At 41.3% G+C, this 24,565-nt stretch overlaps 2 protein-coding genes across 6 annotated transcripts in view; one reads left to right on the forward strand and one right to left on the reverse strand.

Annotated features, from left to right (window-relative positions):
- The window catches only part of PAIP1 (poly(A) binding protein interacting protein 1), a 28,831-nt gene extending 16,479 nt beyond the window's left edge, over positions 1-12,352 (reverse strand). The window contains exons 1-4 of one of the 5 annotated variants that reach the window (XM_062018437.1): positions 12,054-12,352; positions 10,911-11,028; positions 10,097-10,122; positions 7,300-7,481 (exon numbers count right to left, since the gene is read on the reverse strand). In XM_062018437.1, coding sequence (XP_061874421.1) covers positions 7,300-7,481; positions 10,097-10,112 — 198 coding nt within the window. In that variant the 5' untranslated portion in view covers positions 10,113-10,122; positions 10,911-11,028; positions 12,054-12,352. Of the gene's footprint in view, positions 1-7,299; positions 7,482-8,370; positions 8,653-8,701; positions 9,591-10,096; positions 10,123-10,910; positions 11,029-11,696; positions 11,776-12,053 lie in introns of those variants that run through there. The other 4 variants (XM_062018436.1, XM_062018435.1, XM_062018434.1 and 1 more) reach the window with 4 other exon arrangements.
- Positions 12,353-12,656: 304 nt separating this feature from the next.
- Positions 12,657-24,565, forward strand: part of NNT (nicotinamide nucleotide transhydrogenase) — a 46,250-nt gene continuing 34,341 nt past the window's right edge. The window contains exons 1-6 of the mRNA XM_062018501.1: positions 12,657-12,903; positions 13,630-13,826; positions 20,621-20,850; positions 22,000-22,217; positions 23,639-23,726; positions 24,379-24,467. Of these exons, the coding sequence (XP_061874485.1) occupies positions 13,676-13,826; positions 20,621-20,850; positions 22,000-22,217; positions 23,639-23,726; positions 24,379-24,467 (776 nt within the window). The 5' untranslated portion in view covers positions 12,657-12,903; positions 13,630-13,675. The remainder of the gene's footprint in view (positions 12,904-13,629; positions 13,827-20,620; positions 20,851-21,999; positions 22,218-23,638; positions 23,727-24,378; positions 24,468-24,565) is intronic.

Raw genomic sequence — 24,565 nt, forward strand, 5'->3', positions numbered from 1 at the left:
GACCTGTGAAGAATGCATAGGCAAAAAAGCAGCAAAGACCCACGTCATAAAGGTATACAATTTACAGTGATGTGGGACATAATAATATGGCAGAAGAAAAACTAGACAGATTTCCCATACTGTTTGATTATTTGCCCAAAGAATACTACTAAAGACAGAGTAGAAATAAGAAAAAAAATATGGGTCTACGAAAATGGTAGAAAGTTGTACTACTACTCACAAGAACAAAGCCTTCAACAACCCGATTAGAGTTGTTTTTGCTTTGAGTTAGGGCTGGAGAAGAGAAACTTCACTTTTCCAACCAAAAGCATTCTATGATTCTAACTGTTTCAAGCTTATAAAGCCAAAGAATAAAGGCTAACACGACTATGTGTAACTTGACAAGTATTCTAACTCTCTCAATGAAATCAACTACTACAAGGCCATTTCAAACAATCCTGTAAAAGGTCTGTACAATAAACTATTTTGTTCCATGGAATTATGACATTATTGTGCAACAACTGCAGCTTAATCACATACAGCTGAACTACCACCTCTCCAGAGAACCCGTCTGAGAACTCTCCAGCCAGGTTTCAGGGAATGCAATTGCTGTAGCTAGTAAAAGAAGCTCCTCTTTCTGGTAGCCATCGGGTTATTATGAGATCTTTATTCATCAGAGAGGAAAGTTTCTCACTCTCATAGTCACCTGTTAAGAATTCTATCTTAAAGGAGAATGTCTTTGTTTTGGAGGGGCCCCAAGAACATCTGGTATATTTGTGTCCTTGAATTCATACTTTGCTTCTCACTTTGTAATTAAGAAGCTAAACACAGAGGCTAAACCCTGTACCACATTCATCTACCTGTACTAAATATGCGACTCCAAAGGCAGTTGTCCTGGTTTCACCTAGCACATAGTTAATTTTCTTCCTAACAGCTGGTATACTGTTGTGGGTGGATTTAGTCTGAGAACAATGTTGTTTCCAGTTGTTTCTAAGCAGCGTTTATACTAAGTTAAGAATACTTTAGCTTTTCACACTCTGCCAGCAAGAAAGCTGGAGAGCCACAAGAAGTTGGGAGGGAACACAGTCTGAACAGCTGACTCAAACTGGCCAAAGGGATACTCCATACAGCATGACGTCATGCCTAGTATATAAGCTGGGGGGAGTTGGCTGGGAGTAGATCGCCGCTTAAGGACTTGACTGAGGACCAGCCAGAGGGTGGTGAGCAATTGCATGGTGCATCACTTGTCATTTCTTAGGTTTTATTTAACTCTCTTCCCTTTTCATTATTTTTATAGTTCACTTTTAATTTCAATTATTAAACTGTTCTCATCTCAACCCTTGAGTTCCACTTGTTTTCACTTCTCCCCATCCCACTGTCGGGGTGAGTGGGCGCGGAGAGTGAGTGCCGGTTGGTTTTAAGCCACAACAGCAGTCCAGGTTTCAGTAGCTGTGCGAGGGAACAGAACAAATATCTCACTAAATTAGTAACAAAACACTTTAAAAACTAAGCTACTGGAGTGACTCAAGGAGAAGAAAGAAGTCTAAGGAAGGTGAAAAGGGGCCTGGCTGCTTGGGAAGAGTATAGCAATGTTGCCAGAGCATGTAGGGATGTAACCACGAAGACTAAAGCCCTTTTGGAATTAAACCTCACAAGGGAAGTAAAGGAAAATAAAAAGGGCTTTTTCAAGTACATTTGTAGTAAAAGGAAGATTAGGGAAAATGGGAACCCACTGCTGAACAAGGAGGGTGCCCTGGTGACAGAGGCGGCAGAGAAGGTGGAGCTACTGAATGCCTTCTTTGCTTTAGTCTTTACAGCTAAGGCTGGCCCTCGGGAAGCCCAGTCCCTGAAAGACGGAGAGGAAGTCTGGAGAATGGAAGACTTTCCCTTGGTGAATTAGGATGGAGTTAAGAGACTTGTTACGCAAACTGGACACCCATAAACACATGGGTCCTGACTGGATGCACCCATGAGTGCTGATGGAGCTGGCTGATGTTATTGCTAAGTCACACTCCATAATTTTTGAACAATTATGGGGCACAGGTGAGGTGTCTAAGTATTAGAGGAAGCCCAGTGTCACTCCAGTTTTCAACTGCAGGCCAGTCAACCTCACCTCCATCCCTGGAAATGTGATGGAAAAGCTCACCCTGAATTCATAAACATACAAAGGAAAAGACAGTTATCGTGGAGTCAACATGGACTCACAAAGGGGTAACACTGCTTTACCAACCTGATAAGACTTCTGCAAGGGTATAACTGGTGGATGTCATCTGCCTTGACTTCAGCAAGGCTTTTGACACCATCTCCCATAATATCCTCATCAGAAAGTTCAGGCAGTGTGGCTTGGATGAGTGGATGGTGAAGTGAATTGAGAACTGGCTGAACGACAGAACACAGAGCGTGGTGATCAATGAATTGAGTTGGAGGCCTGTGGCCAGTGGATTTCCACAGGGATGGGTTCTGAGGCCAGTCGTGTTCAACATCATCAACGACTTGGATGAAGGGACAGAATGTACCCTCAGCAAGTTGGCTGACAACAGCAAACTGGGAGGACTGGCTGATTCCCCAGAAGGCTGTGGTGCCATTCAATGAGATCTTGATCAGCTTGAGAGTTGGGCAGAGAGGAACCTCATGAGGTTCAACAAGGACAAATGGAGAGTCCTGCACCTGAGAAGGAACAACCCGATGCAGCAGTACAGACTGGGGACTGACCTGCTGGAAAGTAGCTCTGCAGAGAGAGACCTGAGAATTCCAGTGGGCAGCAAACTAAACGTGAGCCAGCAACATGCCCTTGTGGCCATGAAGTGTGGCCAGCAAGTCAAAGGAGGTTCTGCCCACAGCTGGGCTCCAAAGTTCAAGAGAGACAGGGAACTTCTGGAGAGTCCAGTGAAGGGCCACCAAGATGATTAAAGGACTGGAGCATCTCTCTTATAAGGAAAGGCTACAGGACCTGGGGCTGCTAATCCTAGAAAAGTGATGACTGAGAGGGAATCTCATTAATACTTAGTGTCCAGTTAGAGGATAAGGGCAATGGAAAGAACCCGGAACATGGAAAATTCCACTTCTACATAAGGAAAAACTTCTTTCTATAAGGGTGACAGAGCAGTGAACAGGTTGCCCAGGGAAGTTGTGTTAGCACTTTCCTATACCTATTAAGTATTCACAACATTTCCACTTAAGAACTTAGTAATAATGTATCATTGATTCCATTTCTCATTAGACCTCTTAGCTTAAGTTTTTTTCCTCCCTTCAGATCATGTTTACTCAATGGATTTACAATAAAGTTATTGCAAACAGTACAGGGACTGATGCACATACAAAATAATCTCTTCACGTTTGATGACGTTAAGTGGCATCTTCATGCTTGACTAAATGTATAAACTCAACACTGAGGCTGCTTAACCTTCCTTTGGAAATTAACTGAAGTTTATAGGAAAAAAAATGTCAGGACAGGGCAAATTCCACCTAAGACAAGACAAATCTTACTCTTAAAACTATGAAGTGAGAACATCATTATGACACTCTGATGGAGTGACAGCTATATTATTATCACATACACCCATGCCACAGAATAAGTCTCATTTCCTACCAACAATCTAAACCTAAATGAGTCATGAGTTCTACTGCAGACATCCACAGTTCCAATGGGATGGACAGCTGTATGCAAACAGAGAATTGCATAGAGGTCTTTCCCAAAGTTGTTCTGAAAATTCTAGTATGCCTTGCATGTATGATCAAATGAGAAATGGATGCATCAAGAAGAGTGTGTCCAGAAGGTTAAGGGAGGTCATACTCTCCCTCTACTCTATCCTGGTGAAACCTCATCAGGAATTGTGTCCCCAGTTCTGGGTTCCCCACCTGAAGTGAGACAGAGAACTGCTGGAGAGAGTCCAGTACAGGGCCACCAAAATGATCAGGGGACTGGAGCATCTTCCTTATGAGGAACAGCTGTGGGAATTGGGGCTGTTTAGTCTAGAGAAGAGGAGACTGAGAGGGGATGTTATTAATAGTTACAAATATCTAAATGGTGGATGTCAGGAGGTTGGGGTATCCCTTTTTCTGTTATATCTAGTGACAGGACAAGGGGTAATGGAAGGAAGCTGGAACAAAGAAAGTTCTATTTAAACATAAAGAAAAACTGCTTTGCTATTGTCATGGTTTGACATGACAGCCTTTTCTGGTGTGGGGGAAGGGGCTGTAAAGATGGCTCCTGTAAGAAGTTGTTCACGACTCTCCCCAGCTCTGAGCCAGACCCACTGCTGGGGCTGAGCCAATTAGACGCCTCCACGGTCACTTTTTAAGAAGCCAGAAGAGGAGGTTTCTTCCTCCATCTTCTTCCTTCTTCTGCCCCTTATTTCTGGCTGGTGGTGGTGCAAGGAGTAGGAACAGTGAGAGAAACAACCAGGTGGACTCCAAGGTCAGTGATGAAAGAGAGGAGGAGGTGTGCTGAAGCACAGACTCCCCTGGACTCTATGGAGAGAACTGGTGAAGCTGAGATTTATTTTCATTTCTTCAAAGAACCCGCATCAGCAGTAGAGACTCATTTTGATAAGGAGCCTGTATCAGGGGCAGAGACTCATTTTGCTAAAGCTGGCCCTGAACTAGGGGTAGCAATTCACTTCATTAAAGGCCCCGAGCCAGGGACAGTGATTTTGGCTGGAGGAGGCCGTGTCCCATGGGGGAGACCCAACCACTTCACTGCAGACCCTGAGCCAGGGGCAGTGATTTTCTTCTTTAAAACTATGGCTGGAAGAGGCTATGTCCCGAAGGAGGGACCCTTTATCACTATGGCTGGAGCAGGGTGTGTCCCGAGGAAGGGACCCAATAGCCACAGCTGTAGCTGTAGGGAAGAATCCATGAAAATGCAGCTCATTAAACTCATGCCCAGAAGAGGCCTTATCCCGAGAGAGGGACCCTGTAACTGCAGAAACTGCAACTGTGGAAAAGAATCCACGCCAGAGATATTCACCAAGGACTGTGTCCCGTGTGAGGGACCCTGTATCGGCAGAAGCCACAGCTGTTTGGAACAACCCACACCAGAGAAGTTCGTTAAGGACTGAATCCGGGGGGAGGAACCCCGTGTTGGAGCAGGGGAAGAATGCCAGGAGTCATCCTCATCTGAGAAGACAGAAGCGTCAGAGCCCATCTGTGAGAGACTGACCACATCTCTCATTCCCTGTCCCCCCTGAGCTATTGAGGGGGGAGGAGGTAGAGATACGGGGACCAGTGAGCTGGGCCCGGGAAGAAAGGAGGGATGGGGGAGGGAGATCTTAAAGTGCTGGTTGTTAATTTTCTCATCATCCTATTCCCTTTTTGCTTTTATTCTCTTCTGTTTCTTGTAGAATAAACTTTCCCACTTTCCTCTCTAAGTCAAGTACTGGAGTCTGTTTTGCCCAGAACCGTAATTGGCAGCGAGCCCTCCCTGCCCTTGTCTCAATCCACAACAACCTTGCTTATCTTTTTACTCCCATTTCGCTGGGTCCTCTGTCATCTTAACGAGGGTGGGGGTGAATGGGGGCACAGAGCAAGAGACTGTTGTGGTGCTGCTGTGCTAGCTGGGCCAAACCATGACAACTATAAGGGTGAGAGAGCCTTTGCACACGCTGCCCAGGGAGGGTGTGGGGTCTCCTTCTCTGGAGGTTTTCAAAACCTGCCTGGACATGTTCCTGCACGACCTGACTGAGGTGAACCTGATTTAGCAGGGAAGTTGGACTAGATGATCTCTAAAGGTCCCTTCCAATCCTTACCACTCTGATTTTGTGAGAAAGCAACACTTTATTTCTAAACCAATAAAGTCTTTCTAGCAAAACCTCTGTGTATTTCATAAGAGAATGCAAGTTTTCAGATGTAAAAATCCCAGGGAACACTGTAAGTTAAAAAGTATTAAAAAGTCAGAAAAACAGAAATTTCTCAAAACTTTGTTTTGATTCAAATTTTCAAACTCATGGTCACAATCTGTGTAATAGTAAAGTGAGCTGAACGTCTTACTTTTATTGCAAGTCAGCCCAGTTTATGAAATTAAAGTAAAAAAACCCCTCAAACTTTGTAGTAGCGAAAGACAAAAGTCTGAAACATCACTACTGCACACCTAGTACATTCTCATTAGATTAATTAGTATGTCCCTGCAACATACATTCTAGGTTTTGCCAGCATTTTAAGAAGTACTTTTATTAATAGATGAGTCACATTTGTAGCATATTCCTACAACATGGCAACCAGGAATGGTCACATCTTTGTGTGGTTTTGCAAAATAGTTGAAAAGCAACATTGCTGGCCTCCAAACTCTGTAAGTATGCATTATATATTACGTATACCATTTCAAATGGTGGTTTTGTTTGGTCTTGAAACTGAAATATGTTTTTATAGAAAACCTTTACAGTGTACTGGGGCTAAGTAGTTATTTTTTCCCTAGATTATCCATTTACTAAAGTAAGTTTGTGTTGGCATTTTTTTAACAGTTGTATACCGGCTATGAGCTTATATTACCCAGGACAGTAATTCTATACAGTAAAGCTGTCAAAGGTGGTAACTAAGCTAAACATGAATTTTACTGGTGACAGAAAGATTTCAAAACATCAAAGCACCCTAGTTAGCATTCAAATTAAGTATTCTGCAAGTTATTAAAAATCTATTCCTTTTGTATAATTGATTTTTATCACTTGATTGTATTTGAGAAAGTAATAGTTTTCACCTGTTTAGATATAGTACCAGAGTTCAGCTGCATGTGTTACTAAAAGAGTATTCCAAGAATTTGCATAGATCTTCCCTGAAGTAGAATTACTGAAGCAACAACATGCAAGACAATGGAGTAGAAAATAAGAAGTACTAGTTTTTATTACATGATGCATCTACAGTATTGATCTGATATCACCCTCAGTCTGACTGCAAAGATATTTCTTAGGAGGTATGCCAATAGGTTTACTAGTAGGAATGACCTCAACCCTACTGTTTTTGGTGATACAATATCACTAAAGGAATTAAAGTGCAGCTAAGCCTGTACTTAAAATGCATGAGAGACAGTGGCCTAAAAGGCAGCTTACTCTGTTGGGTATAATCAGCATGGCATGTTGCTATCTGCAGCACCCTTTAGCAAAATATCCCATACTCTCACCTACACTCTAATTTTCACCCATTATCACTTAACATATGACTGTGACTCCAGAGGTTATCACCAGAATTTTTGGAATCTCTTCAGTAAATAGAGCCTTCGAGTTACCTGATATACAAGATCTCAAAAATAAATATTGTTAATTTGAATATAATTGATATTAGGTAATATCAATTGATAATTGATACTAGGAAAAGAAGATAAACACTCACTGCGATGTTCTGATTGAAGTTCTGGTTGTATCCTGATGGATAAAACTCAGGTGCTTTAACAGACAATTTTGATGTTACCACAGGAGTCATGGCCACTTGAGGTTCAGCCATTTCTGGTCCAGAATCAGGAACTGAAACTTTATCTTGTAATCCAGATGCAACTCCTGTCTGCTGCAGGTGTTCTGAAAAATTTTAGTTAACAGCTTTTCTTATTAACTGGTAAACTAGTATGTATTCATACATACTACACACAGAATACATATAGATTTTTCTACTTTAAATGTATTTTTGCTATAAATATACTTTCAAATTTACTTAAAATATATGGGTTTTTTATTAGTTTTCTTAAATACAGATAGTTTTCCTTTTAGCAAACGCTAGATGTCTTTCTACATGACAGAAAGTAAACACACTGTTCATATGAAGGTAATCAAAAAAAAGAGAGAAGTGAAAAAAAAAAGAGGACAGACATCTCTTCTCTACCATGAAAATAGGTCTTCTAATAAGAGCTAACCAGAGAAATTAATAAATCTGCTTCTGGAATGCTTGCTCATCTTGTGGGTTTTTCATAGACTTCAGATAAACATACAAGACTTTGAATGTCAATAAATGGGAGACATCATTAATTTTTAACGACGACTTTTAACATAATCCTCAAAGCAACTTAGGTATTCTGATTCGTGTATACCATTTGCCAAAAAGATCCAATGAAACGGTGTTTTTAAACCCATATTTTCCAAATATACCTTCAGATTGAATTATTCTCTTTAATGAAAACAGAACCTGATACTTACCTGAAAAAAAACCTAACAAACGTTTCTTTGTGTTACTGTTGGATTGGGTTCATTTTTTGGCAAACCTTTAGGCTGAAGCTTTTCAGTAAAGGGAAGGCTGAAACCATCTGTGGTCAGATTAACAGATGGATAAAAAACACACGTGAACGTACAAAAAGGGTGGGGGGAACAGATAGAGAGGTGGTGGGTGGCTGCAATACAGCATAGCACCTTTATTTGAGCACAGGCCCATAACCTAGACCGCTCTTCTGAGAAAAAGTACAAATATCTGTCTCACCACCGTGCAGTGCTGAGAGGCCAGGCAGGTGTCCCGGCTGTGATGTGTCTCAGACCGCGGTGACCTCTCTGCTCCCACGTGCGGGGGTGGGAGAAAGGACGCAAGCTCGCGGCCAGGTTGGAGAGAAGTGGGGGCATCCCACAGCTCCAGTCTCAGATATACCGCGAAGGGGTAAGCGGGGGGCAGCGAGTGGTAACAAGAGAAGCAGGCACAGAGCGGTGCAAAAGACAGGAGCTCAGCGCAGCAGGTTTCAAGGGGCTGCTCCCCTCTACGCCTTCGACACCGCGGGCCTCCGGAGGAGTGGGGAAGGTAGGTACTCGGCCGCCAGTACCTGCGATTGCGGTGCCGAGCGGAGCCGTCTTCGGAGGCCGCAACGGTTCCTGCTGCGGAAAGCGGCCGCCCGACTGCTGCTGTTGCTTCCCGGCCGAGAGTGAGCTGTGAGAGCCGCTGCTCCCGAGGCGGGCCCCGCCGCCGCTGAGGGGCGCGGCAGCTCCTCGACCCCGGCCTGCACCTGGAGCTCGGTCGAAACTCTCCGACATGCTCAGGCCAGGACGGCTCAAGCGCTCATGGGAGTCGGGACGAGCGCGACGGTAGGCTGGGGCCCAGGGGGCCGGGCGCAGCGCGGCGCGGCGCGGCGCAGCGCAGCGCAGCAGCTCGCTCCCGCCTCGCCGCGGCCCGAGCCCTTCACTTTCAGTTTCACCCCCACACGCACGGACACGATGGTCGCGGCCCGGCGTGGATGACGGCGCCCCCTCTCGGCTTGGCCACGCCCGTCGCCATAGCAACCGCGGCGCAGGGCCGCCGCAGCAGCAGGTCAGGGCCTGCTGCGCCTCGGCGGCCCAGGCCGCCCCCCTCCACTTCAAGGCTTTCGGGCCTCGTCGTCAACTCCAAGTACCGATGAGTCAGCATGTGTGCGCCTCCCCCCTCCCCTATCATGGGATCAACTGCCAGCAACCAACCAGAAGCGGGGGTGTTTGGCGTCAGCAGTCAGTTGTGGGGCCACTGAATGCACTCCACTCACACTTTCCTCAAAAACCAGGAAAGCCTGAGGATGGGACAATATTCTTCCTGTAATTGCGTCCCTACAGGAATAAACAGTGTGAGGGGACCTGGGCAGGACCAAGACTGCAGCTACGCTGAGTGGGAGACCTGTAGCTACAGGTGCATCTCTTGGACTGTGCGTATTCAGCTGTTATCACAAGAAAAGGGTTTGTGTGAAAAACCTGCAGGGTGAATTCTAAATTTAAGCTAGCAAAGCTAAATCTCCAATATGACAGTATTATTACACTGTTGGGGTTATTGAATATAAATGTTTCTTCACAATAACATTTTTGTGTGCAATTTATGCATGACATGACAAAAAATGCTTTTCCTATTTAAAATCTTTCATGCCGACAGAACTGAAGGAGATTGTCTATGTAATGCATTTTGCTAATACTACTGCATTAACTGTACTTGATTTAATTCTCATGTAAATTCCCAGTTTAATTCACCTATTTTTGCTCTTGCTCGACTTGCTCTGCAAACTCCAGATAACAATCTGCTTCCAAAAAGAGGTTGGTACACGAGGTCTGGAGTGCCCAGAGCTTCCTCGGTAACCTTGCTAGGGACACCTGTGTTTTGTCTCCCTGAGCAGCCTGGCCTACCTCAGCCTACCCATTGGCTCCTGCGACAGCCACAGGCAAAGGCTTGCCTGGTGACGGGTAAAACTCTGCTTGTCACTCACCAGGGAATGTAAACATGCAAGTGTCTCTGAAACATAAAAAAAAAAAAAAATCTAACTGTATTGTAAAATGCTGCCTTTAGAAGTTCTGTTCCTATTTTGTTTATTATTGTATTTCACCATTTAAAAAAATTATTATTTCTTCTAGGTATGAATTAGACTGTTTTTTGGTGAGAGAGAAAGTTGGCCAGACAGTAAAAGGTGACATGGTTAAAATTAACTAGGCCCATGGGAAAACCGTGCCTAGGCAACCCTTATCAGAAGTGAAGACTGGAAAACTAACAAATCTATACCCTGAACTTAAATGAGAGCAAATAGGGAGATTTTGATGAGTCTTCAAAACATAGAGACCTGCCATGTGTAAACAATTATCAAAACAAGATTTACGCAGGACCACCAATCCTTTGAAGATCACAAATTAGCTACTACAACATATATATTAAAAATATTCGTTGCTCTTGTATTATTTAGGCTTTGGTTTTAAAGTCTATATTGTGAACTCTGCTCATTGTAGAATTTGCTTTATCAGGGGGAGAATGAAAAGCTTCCATTATCATGAAAAAGGAATTTGAGATTTTCAATCACTGGGCTCAAGGGCCTGAGGCTTTAAGAAAATTATCATTATATATCAACATATCTTTTTAACATGCAAATCTTTCATGAAAGTAACTCTTTAAGGGATATACCAATGAGGAAATAAAGGCTTCAGGTTACCATTACTGAGTGAGATGACTTTTCACCTTTGGTCATAAACGTGAGTTCTTTTCACTGAGCAGACGTTCTATATTAATTTAATGACTGTTTGGCAATTACTTACCTTTTGGAGTGGAACGTGATCCCAGATCCATCTTTTTGTTACAGATGGACTACTGAAGTTTGCATGAGAGCAGCTGTGTTTGGTTGGGAACCCAATTTCTCCTCCCCAATGTAGACACCTAAAACAAAAATTAAAAAGTCCTTCATACAGTAAAATCCAAAACTACAACCTCCAAACATTACTTACAGTAGTAATCCCCTTTAAGGAATGCCTAAAATTATTCTCTGAATGTTCTATCCTGAATAGCTGAAGTCCTGTAAATTACTTCAGACCTCTAAGACAAAACAGCTAAACAGCTGAGACAGCCAAAGTAAGAAAATGTATCCTAAGGGATACACTCAAGGGCTGGACTAAAACTTCCACCAAATGCAGTTATGACCACTTACAAATATCTGCTAGAGGAGTTACTTGCTTTGTCCTAAGTATGTATCTCACAGTCTAAAACTTAATTCAGAAGCAATACTGCACTGTGCCTGGTACTGAGAAATAATGAACTGCACCTTTGCCACTCTTCAGAACACAAGCACTTATACTTATTTTTTCTTTAATTCTGATAATCATATTTTTTTAAAATGCAATATACAATTAGAATCATGTTGATTCCTATAATACTCAGGAGGTATGTCGTTGCACTAGTCAAAGGTTACTGAACCCAAAACATAAAGCACACATATTAGCACATAAGCCTTCTGCCTCTGAAGGCAGTCTTCCCACAAACTTTAGAAGCGTGGCAGCCTCCTGCACACCTAGCAGCCAGGTATCCTATGTCTGAAGTGCTAAACTTACAGTCACAAATCATCTGTTGTGAGACTGGAAGCTGTGTGATGCCTCTGGCAATACGTATTTTGCCGGAGTAGTTACATAGCTGTAAAACAATAAGTAAGGCCTAACTCAGTAATTACAGATCGTCTGAAATAAGACAAGACATATACAGGCAATGGGCAACCCGGCAGGCTGTCGTCTGTAAACAGCCTTTTTAACTGCATGTTCTCTCTATTGACTCCTCTGTTATTTATAAGGTTGCCAAGGTTCTCTTTTTCTGTTATTCTGCCGCATGGCAGCTACCGCTCTAAGCCCAACATACGCAACAGAACACTGCTTTATTACACAAGAAAAAAACAGCAATGATTAAGATGATACCACCTATATGCTATGGCGTTTGTCCACGTGAAACAACCACGTTTCAGGAAGTCTCTTCGCAAGTCGGCTGCCTCGACCTTCGCCTCCTCGCTCCAGTCGCAGTCAGCCCGCCACGGCTGACGGATGAAGGCGCTAGCAGCTGCTCCTGCCCAACAACTGAGGGCTTCCCGAACGGCGGCTTCTTCTGGGAAGGGAAGCTTCACAGAGCCGCGAGCTCGGGCACAGCGAAGGTCCGCGGTCAGCTGCCGGCCCTGGGGCGCCTCCCTGCCGCCGCTCGAGCACCAGCGCAAGGCACCGACGGCACGCACGCACCACGTGACCGCCGCGCCCTTCCAGATCGGGGGCGGGGACGCGGGAGCTGCGTGACGTGGAAGCGTCGACCTCCGCCTTCCTCTCACTCTTTCCGGGTTGGCGGGCAGGCTCCCCCGCCCACTCAGTGCTACTCAGTGCTGCTCCGCTCCGCCTCCCGCTCCGCCTCCCGCTCCGCCTCCCGCTCCGCCTCCCGCTCCGCCTCCCGCTCCGCCTCCCGCTCCGCCTCCCGCTCCGCCTCCCGCTCCGCCTCCCGCTCCGCCTCCCGCTCCGCCTCGCCCCAAGGTCGGTCAGTGCCGCGGCGGGGCCGGGCCGGCAGCACGATTGGTGGGTGCCGCGCTCTGCTGTGTGGTGAGCCGGGGGGCGGCGGCACCTCCGCTTCCTCCCCGTGCAGGGGGCGGTCGTCGTTGAGGAGAGGGCTACGCTGTCGCTCTCTCGCGGCGCCCGAGAGCGGTGGGAAGGGCCGGGAGGAAGAGAGGAAGGAAGGAAGGACGGACGAACGAACGAACGAACGAACGTTTGGGAGGAAGGACGTGTGGAGAAGGCAGGTGGCGCGGGACGGGGTTCCCGGGAGCGCTCCCAGATGGGAAGCGACGTGGCCGCCGACTGTTTGGGCGGCGGGTCCGGGCAGCGGAGGGCGACCTGCCTGCCCAAGGTCAGCCAGCGGCCGCGGACTATAAATAGCGGCGTGAGTGAAAAGGCGTCGCTGCCTTGTGGGCCAGGCAAGCGGGGAGCAGCGGGCCGCCGCGTTAGAGTTCGGCCGACGGAGGGATTTTGGGCGACCAGCCTTTCCATGCGCCGGTAGTCAGCAATTAATGAGGGCAGCCCACTCTGTCATGCCCGCTGCCTACTGCCCCACTTGTCCTAATCTTGAGTGTTTTAGTATATTTCTTGAGCACCTGCTGCTGTCCTGCACAGGACAACTCTTTTGGGAGCTCTGGGAGCCTTATGGATTGACTAGTTCCTTGGGGCACAGGAAGTTTTCATGGGTCAAGACTTGCTTGTTTAGAACAATGGTGTAGAGATTATAGTCTTGAGTCACAGAAGTATGATCTCTAGGTCTGCTTGTAATGCCAGTCTTCCCATGAGCATATTGCTTTAGTCTTCTCAGTTGGGAAAAAAACTTGATTTTTGTCTTCTAGCTAGCAAGAAAGGTGGGGAGACAAAAACATCTCATGGCTGCTGGCTGTCGACTGAGCTTTAGCTGCTGAGTTTACATACCTTCTGGCTAGTATAATTAATAATTCTTGCTTTGTTTTTATGTGTGCAGTAGCGATTTCATACACGCAAGGAATCTGCTGTGAAGTCTGGGCAAAATGGCAAGCCTGCTGCGTTTTGCTGTTAGTGGGTGCTCAACTCCTGTGTTTGGCAACGTGTTACCACCTAAGGTGCATTCTGTAAAGATGCCATGTTTTCGAATGTTTAGAACCCACCAGATGCTCTTGTCTCAGACTGCACCGAAACCAGGTAAATTGATGAAGCTATTGTAAATGACCTCCTATTTTAAAACCAGAAGATATTTTGAAACAGATATGTATTGTGCGTACAGGAAAGACTTAAATAGAATGCTGTTAAATCATATCAGCACCGTGCTTAGTCAGTTGCAGTACAGTTTTACACTGGTTTTTAAAGGGTTTATGCAGAACCTGTTTGTGTTTATTCTGAATAATTTTGATCCAAATAGTTTTTAAAGGTAGGACTCCTGCTGACATTTACCTTGCTTGAAAGAAGTATTTGAACAAATACTTTTCTTAGTTTAAGGCAGAATTCCTCAGGAGTTTTGGTAGTGTAACTGTTTGTGCATGCATGGGAAAATACAGCCCTCACAAAGAGCATCTGCAAGCATGACTGTCCCAACTGAAAAAAATCTTTGTTCAAGCAGCTTGCTATGTTGTACCACTTTGAAAAACCTTTGATCTGAATCTTCACATGTAGGTTTGTTGGTATTTTTATACTACATTTTAGTGCAGAAAATGAACAGGTTTAGATATTTTCAGGGAAAAAAAAGGTAAGCGGAATGGGGGCATCCTGTGTTCCAGGTTGTGGTGTGAGTGTGGTGTATGAAAATCAGAACTGACAACTGAGAGTCCAAAGAAGGTATAAAACTGGTTTAATTGTGTTTTTGTCCATTATCCTGCATGGGTCGTGTTCCTGAATAAATTTACAGACTCTGCTTCTGTGGAGATCTAGGGTCTTCTCAGCCTGCAGCAGGTTAATGTGGAGAGGTAAACTAATTGTAGATGTGATGTCTGGTTCTTTCAAACATACACAGTAGGTAATTGCAGTAGATATTTTAAAGTATTGGAAAGGTAGTGCTCTTTGTGAGGCATCTCGTGAAAAGACAGCACATAAGATTAAAGTGTTTAACTGACAAGCCTTTGTTGCATTGAATTTCTGGAAGTGCTGACAGTGGCTGGTGCATTTTGAGGTATTTTAAAATTGATGACCTAATGTTTTGGAGTTTCTGAAGAAATATGATAAAAAAAAGAGTTTCTTTACTCTGAAGGTTCCTGATAATCTGTATCACATGGCTTCTTGCCACAGTTTTTTTTATGAAGCCTGAATTTGTTTGCTCTAACTGAAAGATTTGTCATGCTTTGACTTTTTTTTTGTTCCATATTAAATACCTAAATGAGACATCCCTGTCTTGATATGGCACATTGTCCCTTGGTTTGGAGTGTTAAACTGAGGATATATGAAAAATAGGTTCAAAGTTCTTTTTCAGATGTCCCAGGTAGGTGCCCTTGTTGTTTGAGTTTAGAATCAATCTTTATATTTAACTTTGCCACAAACTTATCAGGAAATCAAAAGATCTTTTCAGTTTTACTGAAGTTGGTGTGCTGATCTGTCTGTGTGTGTGTGCGTGTGCACATTTTCTTGTTTTTATAAAGCACTTGCCTGAAATTTTTCAACATGGACAGTTAATTCTTACCTGTGATGTTCAAGCATTCAGTGCTGTCACTTCAGATTTGTTGTGTGGAAGCCTTTCTTTAATGATGAGTAGTATTTGTGCAGTGCAGCTACCTAATGCTGAGAATTAGAAGTTTGGTGAGTCTTCTGGTTGATAATTAAACTGTCCTTATAGTTCATTTTGGTAACATGAGACTTTTTTTTCTTTCAGTAGAGGACAAACCAAGGATAAAACAACTCTTGAGTGACAAATTAGTAGCGTTACTATTGCCTATGTATACTTCTTAAGTGCCCTTGAGTGAAAATTTAACAGCATTTAACATAACTACATTTTATTCTTAAATTTAGGAAATGTTTTTTATTATAATGACACTGTAATGCTGAGAAGAGTAAGTCTTCTGAAAACACTCATGTCACAGTAATTCTTAAACCTATAGTTACTGCTTCTGTACTCTTGGAGTTGCTTTCATTTAGTTATGGGTATTTTATGCACAAAAATAACAACTGCTTGAGGAGTGAAGAGATTTGGAGTCAGTTGAAAAGTAAACTTGTAGGATAGTTACTTTTCTTATTGCTGTTAGTTATACTGTTTTCTCAGTTTCTTAGAAACATAGGAATTTCCATGTAGGAATAAACAAGTATTCCTATTATCTGTCTCAAATACTCGTTAGTACCAGATGCTTCAGAAACAAATGTAAAACGTCCCAGAGTCCTGGGAAAGGTGCTCTCAGAGTGACCAACTCTGAGATTTCTGGTGTATGTCCAGCTTGGTTTGTTGTACAGCTCTGTGACTTTTACTGTACTCACTCTTGGAGTTTTTAACATTCTTTTTATTTAGATGCTTGTTTGTTAAAAATGCTATGGGTTTTTTTTTTTTTTTAAACTTTACAGAAGTTTCGAACCTGTAACAGTTTGTTGTCAGTTGTTTGTTCAGATAATCTGTACATTATTGATAAACCATAGATGCACTCCTTTGATTTTCTTGGGTTTTTTGTATCTCCTAACTTGTGTAAGAAGAGGGATCAGGTATTTGTTTAATCTTCTGTACCATTCTCTTTTTTTTTTTTTCCTGTTCATTTTTTGCCATCATCTTATTGCTATCCTTCAGAACAGGTGAGATGGTTTGTTTAAAGCTATATTAGAGTAACTTAGAGGTTAGGCAGGTTACGTGTCCCATTTTCCCATCCCAGAACATGTGGCATATAGTCAAAACTTCCTTTTCTGTAAGTAAGTCTGTAAATTTGTTGATACTCTTTTGCTATGGACTACCTCCTGAAATCAGATTAAGGAGATAAAAATCTACATTTTTATCTGTTTCTCTACGTAAAATATTCTGACTTTTCATGATAGTTTTAACTTGGTATCTGTTTTAAATGCCTCTTCAAACTGAGTTAAGTTAAATGGAGAGAGACACTTTTGTAGTTAGCTGATTTCTGAAGCTTGAAGAGGTAGACTACCTATGTATTTTGATTACTTGAAGTTTGAAGCTGTGCTTTAAATAGGGTCCTCAATAAACAGTCAAGATTATGTTAAAGGGATGAGTGGCTTCTTGCTAGCTTTTCTAAATACTAGTTTATGTGTATTCCATAATAAGTTCCTCAGGCATGTGACATTTAATGATTCTAGTTTTGACAGTGGCAGAATAATTTTGGTATTGAATCAAAAAAAAGTACAGTGTATCTCCTACGCAATGAACACTACATGAAAAATCTTTGTATGATTTAAGTCCTCAGGGTATTAGTGTATTGTTTCGTGTTTGGAAGATGTTTTCGATGTCATAAAATACTTAGTTACTACAATACACTCAAAGCAACTCTTAACGAAATTACTTAATGTGATGGCTTAGAAATGCAACTTGGAAACTTCATGCTGTCATAAAGTTTTAAACCCATGGCAAGGATAGCAGATGTGCACCTAAATCAGGGTTAAAAATTTAGAATTCTATATATCAGCCTTTCAAAACTGATGACTTCTAAGTCTCTGAGTTCAACAAACTAAATTAATATTCATGATATAGCTTCATTCAAACATAATATTTATCATACTCTGTTCTGAAGTTTAATGTAGGTCTTTGCTTTGCAGTTGTAAATGTCAGCTCTGTTTTGGTGTTAAATAATGTGATAGCTCACACTGTCATGGAAGATGTCCTATATCTTCAGTTAAAGACTGGAAAGTCAATATCTATTTGCTTCTGTATTCCTTTCTTTCTGTCTTCATGGATTGGCAGAATTTGATAGTGGGACAGAGGAGAAAGGAAGGTGAGAGGCAAATGAGACTTGTTGAATGTTTATCTTGGATATGATCTTCTTGGAGGAGAGCATAGTCCTCTGCATTCATCTCTGATAATTCAGCTTACTAAATACAATGCAAATGCTTTCTATCTGAAAATAGTTTACCTATATTTATTGCATACAAAATATAACAATGTGAAAGAAAGGAATGACGAAACACATTTGACAAGCAGCAAATGCATATTCGTGTCCCATTCCTCCTAGCCATTTATTCTACTCTGCTACCCTACACAAAAGCAAGTGAACAAGAAGTCAGAAGCATAAGTTGTCATTTCAGCCTTAAGATTTTTTTTTTCTTGAAGTATATCAACTTGAGTCAGGTGTCTGTGTGCCTTTGGTTTTACAGTCATCCTGTTCCCTGTATGTTGTAACTTATTCCTTCTTTTTGCTTCATATGTGTGCTGCAAAAACTTGTAAAAGGGGAAAGTACACTAGTTATTTTCTCGGTGCTTTTAGAAAAGCTTTTTGCCATCTCTCTTAACAGCTACTTCCCTTCTGAAATTATGAGTATATTCTAGTATTCTAACAAATGTCAATTTCTGGGTTTCTTTTCTGCTCAAAAAATACAAGAGAGCTTATTTGCACTGAGATAATTTTGTGAAAATCAGAAGCAGGACTTTATTGTGTAGAAATTAGGAGAAGAGGTGAAGAGAAGGTTGTCTTCAAATGACAGAGTATTTTGTGTGAGTGACAGCAACAGTTTTTTGTGAGAGTAGCTTTTGTGTGAGCTGACATAGGCAAGGACACAGGAACAACCACAAAACCACAGATAAAATGCCAAGACCAAATTTATTCTCATTACCTCATGAACTGGGAGATCTCTGAAACAGCCCTTGGTCAGGGATATGTGGGCACCTTGCAGCTCAGTCCTGGCAGCAGCAGAGCAAAGAAGCAGAGAACCTACTGCTTTCACATGGAAATCAGGGATTGTTTTTTCAGGCTAATTTTCTGCTGTGCTTTGGTCTTTCTCACAGCAGGGTAGGAACCTCAAGAATGTCTAATAGATGACTCTGAGTCTGTCACAGGCCTACATTACCTAAACAGGGATGTTCTACTGCTAAGCACAGGATGCTAAACAACAGTTAGCATAGTGTTATATGTGTTTTTTGTCACTCCAGCTGCAAGTCACTTGAGCATGTTTACAGTCCTCCTTGCTGGACGTTTCATTATTTTCACACACTTTCATGTGGGAAAGGCATGGGGATGCCCTGAGTTGCATGGTGATGTCGGGGGTAGGTTGGTAAAGCAGGTCTTTGCAAAGCACTGTTATCTTTGTGTGTATGTTGGTTTAGATGCGCCACCTTGCTCCCGTTATGCCTTAGTGTTATTACTAATACGTTTTTCTGAATTTTACTTTTGTCTTGCAATCTAAAGAATTTTAAATGTTTCCAACATATACGATATCAAAACATGTGTCTTTGTATTATTTGTTTCTATTTTATTTGTTTGATTTCAAAAAGAAAGCTAAAATAAAAAAACAGGTAAAAATTATTGGAAGTAATGAACTTCTGTGTTTAGTGGTCTTCTGTGTTCTTGTTGGAAGTGTTCGATCATGATTTTGTTAATGGGCTTTCAAGACTGATGAGTACAGATAGATATTTATGTACCAATTCTTAGCAACTCTATCGTCTTTCCAAAACAGTATAAGTTAACAGTGTCTTGGAATCTATTAAACTAAGACATTTTGAGATGTTAAATTTTAAGCACCTTATAGTCCCTTATAGTATTATTTCATAGATAGATTTAGATTAAAAAATATCAAAATAATTTAGTTCCTCAGAGCTCTTGTAGTGTGCTGCGATTTTGGCTTTGTTTTGCTTATTTCTATGGTAAAAAACAGGGAAAAAAGAGGAAAGCAGACCTTCTTAAAATGTACAGCTCATTACTAGTCTGGTAAAGTTTTTGCAGCACAATACTTAGTGTTCGTGGCTAAGATTAAAAGTAGATTTGCAGTTTAAAACAAGTCTTTTAGCCCTTTTCTCCTGCTTTTTAAATTTGTTTGTGGTTGTTATATGGCTGCTTAGACTGATCAAGTTATATTTTGTTAATATATATGTAAGGTAAGTATCTCGTATTTAAATGTCACAGTCTGTATTTAAAATGTGGATAGACATCAGTGAAAGCTAGTACAGAAATGGGCCAGCGTGCTGGACTGTGTGCTATCTAATGTAATTGAAACAATGTCATCAACAATTCTGCTGCTTGAGTCTGTGTATTTACAAATAATGTATTTAAACGATTAGATTAGAGAAGCTTAAGTTGCAATTGTTAGCCTGTAAGCCCACATATTGTACATGAGCGTAATTCGATATTTGTTAATTGAAACCTTAATCTAGGACTGCTAAATGGCAGCTTCAGCAGTTTCCTGGTGTTATTTAATAGAGCTTTGAACAAGTTAAGACAAGGATGCACTGTTGAAAAGAAGTATAAATGAACAAACTATAAGTGACTGTTCCATTATTCTTCAACTACTCTGAATTCACATTTTAAATTTTTGTAATATCTCTTAGAATACCTGATTGAGGTAGTTGTGCCCTTTCAAAGTCCCTTGTGGTATGTAAGTTACAGTCATTAACAGTAACTGGAGACAACTATGATTTGGTAGACATTAGAAACATGTTCAGTTAAAATGCAGTTCAGCTGGTCAAGCTTATTTGTTTATTTATTCACAATAATGTTGAAGTGACTAGAGAGGGATTTAAATTCTTCCTATCCTAGGTAGAATGTGTTATCACCAGAACACCATGTATTGTATAAATCAGAACGCTGGTTACACACTGTGTAAGTTCAGGTGGGTATGAACTCCACGAAACACTTGTTAGTGCTTGTGTGGCTGATGGTGCTAAAGGGCTCATTCCTGAGATAACAGGGATCTCTAGCAAGATGGTGTAATTTAAGGAAATGTAAAACTGCTAGGAAGTGTCATCCTACTTCCTCTTTGAAGAGAGAATTGGCAAGAGTGATGTGTCTGCGTATATGTGCACAACATAAAAAGGGCCATTAATATACATTTATAAATCTGTAGTGGAACTAATGCTGTCTTATCTGTCACTCTTATAGGAATTCCTTATAAACAGCTGACTGTAGGTGTCCCCAAGGAGATATTTGAGAATGAGAAGAGAGTGGCTCTATCACCGGCTGGAGTTCAAGCCTTGGTTAAACAAGGTTTCAACGTTGTGGTGGAATCTGGTGCAGGAGAAGCTTCTAAGTTTTCCGATGACCATTACAGAGAAGTTGGAGCAAAGATCCAGGGGACCAAGGAAGTCCTGGCTTCTGATTTAGTTGTCAAAGTAATTGTTTTATTAATATTTGCTATTACATGCTTTTTGGAAAAACATATAGGTCGTTTTTTCCTAATAGTCTGATGAAATTCAGTAAGTAAGCTCCTTGAAATTATTATTTTCAATTCTAATTTATTTCAGTTTTGGTCTATCCCGTTTTTTTTTAATAGCTACTTGTGCACCTACAATAATAAACTAGTAAATGTCAGCATTGAATAAATTGAGGATAATTACTTAGCAAGTTTTTGACTACTTTGGAGCAGTTGTGTTTTCTAGAGTGAGGTAGACTATTTCTGGACTCTAATCAGATGAGATCCCTGCTTTAAGAAACTTTTGCTCCAAAATTAGTAACACACAACTCAAGTTAGTCTTCAGAGAGAGTTGCTTGGAATTTTGAAAATGTAAGTTTCTATCTTTTTTCAGCCAGGCATCAAAAATTTCCATGGCAGTTGTGTTTCAAAAGTATTTGTAAGTAGATGAGTTGTAGCTGGCCTGGGAAGCTTGCTAAAAGTGGAGTTGCTTGAGAGGTATTAGGCTCTCAAGCTTAATTGTGCAGTTCTAGTATTGTGCAGATTCTTGAAGGGAAAAAGAAGGCCTAAACAATGTTTACAGCTTCCTTTAACTGCTCGCTTTGAAGCCAGCATTGAACATAGAATTCCTGTGAGCTACTTTGTGAACAACTCTTTTAAATAGGTTTCTTTTTGAAGAGAAGTGAAAAACTCTGAAGTGAAAGCAGATTAAGATGAGTTATCTGCTGGACTTTATGCTTGAAATTCTCTTTATATACAGATGCGTTGCAACCTATTTAGTGATTCTTAGCCTGTATGGCTTGATTAGCACATCTATTCAGTAATAATTTTGCTTAAAAATGGTGGGTTTTGGTGTAGCTATCATAAAATCTGGTAGCTGCTAGTTAGAAGCCATCAGATCTTCGTGAAGGTGTGTGCCATTACTACCCTATCACTAGTCTGTCCAGAGCTAATTCTAATATATGGACTGCAGTTCACAAGTAGTTACTTAGTTCAGTTATGTAATCAGCCTTTTATAAACTTTCTTGTGTACTTAGTGAATGGGAATGGACAGATTGCAAGCTGATAGGAGGAGAGTGTGTTTTGATTTATTGCTTCTGATTAATATCGAAATTTCTTTTTTTCTTAGGTGAGGGCTCCTATATATAACTCTGCTCTGGGCATACATGAGGCAGATCTTTTTAAGACAGCGGCTACCCTGATTAGTTTTATCTACCCAGCACAGAATCCAGACCTCCTGAAAAAACTTGCAGAAAAAAAGACTACTGTCTTGGCTATGGATCAGGTTCCTCGGGTCACCATTGCTCAGGGATATGATGCTCTTAGCTCCATGGCCAACATTGCTGGGTATGAATCTTACTACTTTTTGTTTAACTGGTGGGTTTTATTTGTTTTGTTTGTTCCAGCTTGAGTAAGCATAGCTGGATTAAAAGCTATGTGCTTTGATATTACGTAAATATAAAGCAATTCTGCATCTCTCTTTTCATGTAGCCGCTTCAAGCAGAAAGGTGCTGTTGAAGGGGCCAAACAAGATTTTTTTAAAAAATAAACATAATTGAAGGCAGTTATACTAATTCCTCATCTGATCTAGATCAGAGCAGGCTCAAAGATATCCTTAAGACAGCTTGAACACAGATTGTCTGTTGAGATCTGATGTTGTTGGGAGCGAACTAACTCAAACCGCACTCAATATGAATGCAATTGCCATGGCAGAGACATATGGAAGATGAAATACTTTCAGACATTTTCATGCATTGTGGCTGGCATTGTAGGTATTGCAGTGAATTAAAATGTTATTGTTATCAAACTGACCTTTATTAACAGGTTCTTAATTGCTTTTAATTTGTTTTTTAATAACTTTTTACTTGGTTGTTGTCAATGAGGCATAATAAGCCTTGGAGAAGCCTGCCAGATTTTCTGGAGATAGCAGTTTACATCTGTGTACATGTTTGGTTACTTCCTTATGCTTTCATTCCATTAAATTTTACTAAAATATTCATGATGTATTTAGAGGTATAAAACTTACAAGCTGTATTCTAAATTAGAATGAAGTTTATGGCATACAGACCTCTGTTCATCCCTGCTAGGGATGCACAAGGGAGTGGAACAGGACTGTTGAACCACAACACTGTTAGTAAAGATGAAAGAAAATGTGCACTGTTATTTTCAAGATACATAGTTACACGTTAAGCTGCACTTTCAGATTGCTTTACTTGATGTACTTGATATTAACTTGATGTCCAGCCAGCTGTTTTCAGATAGCTGCAAAGAAGACGGGGCAAAAGAAGCAAAAAGACTAAGCTGTTTTCCTAAGCTGTATAACTCTGCAGAGTTAGGATCAGAGTACTTTTTTTAATTGTGTGCTTGCTGGTTGTCAGTTTTCAGCAAAGTTATCCTAGGTTTTGCAATTGCTTGTTCATGTTTCCTTCCCTAACAAGCCTCAAGTTACAGCTTTTGAAAGCATCTTCAAAGACCACAGAATTAACTTTTGGTGAGTTACGCACTCATTGTTCAGGTAGAATTTTCAGAGTGAATAATTGTGGACATCCAGTATACTGCAGTCCAAAAACCCTATCTTAAAGTGCATTTCGTGAATTAAAGGAAGAAACCCCAAGATGTGTGAACAGACTGTTAAAATTGTTCTCAATAGCATAATGTTAAACTTTATCATACACATTAAATGGTCAAATGTTTGTCCTTTTGATTGCTGTTTTGATTGTAACTGTACTGAGCCTGGGAAAACACTGATATGTGCTCATCTTTGACAGTTACAAGGCTGTGGTGCTGGCAGCAAATCACTTCGGCCGGTTTTTCACGGGTCAGATCACAGCTGCTGGTAAAGTTCCTCCAGCAAAGGTATGTACTGTTAAACAGTATATGAGTTCCAGAGCACAGCTAACCACAGCTGAACCTGTATGAAAGGGTTTTTTTTTCCCGTTTTTAGGCTGGTTCTAGAGGCTTTAGAAATCACTGTAGTTGTTCCCATACCAATTTTCTTCACTACCTATAGTGTAACCTTTTTTGGGAATAAGAGACTAACTTGTTTTATTAAAATTTTGCTTAGTTTTAAACATCAGACTAGCTATAGAGGATATATTTAATTTTTTTTTTGTCCCCCAGATTGAAAAGGCAAGGAAAGCAGTTAAGGGAAGTCAGAGATGTGAGGATTTCTGGTGCCTTGAGGGGTGCCATGGAAAAGATGGTTTGATTGTAATTGCAGATGAATTGAGTTGAAGATAAATGAAAACAGAATTAGGGAAGGTGAACATAAAAAAAAAAAGGATAAAACTTAGGTATTTCGTGAAATTGCTATTTGAGAGACAGTTGATCTCTAGCTAGGTGAAGTTAGGAGTTACAGGGCAACTTTACTAAAGTAATTTGTTTAAAGGTAACTTGTTTTAAATTGCTGTTAATAAGATACATCTGCAGTTGTGAAAGCAGTACAATGCTGCTGCTTTTCTAACCAGCTCTAGTTTATGACCCAAGCATGTTAATGGTGTCATTCCAGGTCTTGATCATTGGAGGAGGAGTTGCTGGCCTGGCTTCTGCAGGAGCAGCCAAATCGATGGGTGCAGTGGTTCGTGGATTTGATACTAGGTAGGTGTGTGAAAGTGGTAACAGCAATCTGAAGTTATTTTAAGATTATGTAGTTTGTGGCTGTGTTACAGTGAAAGCACTTGTACTGCACTGGTATC

Source organism: Colius striatus, chromosome Z (assembly GCF_028858725.1).
Source record: "Colius striatus isolate bColStr4 chromosome Z, bColStr4.1.hap1, whole genome shotgun sequence".
In the NCBI taxonomy this organism is placed as follows: domain Eukaryota; kingdom Metazoa; phylum Chordata; class Aves; order Coliiformes; family Coliidae; genus Colius; species Colius striatus.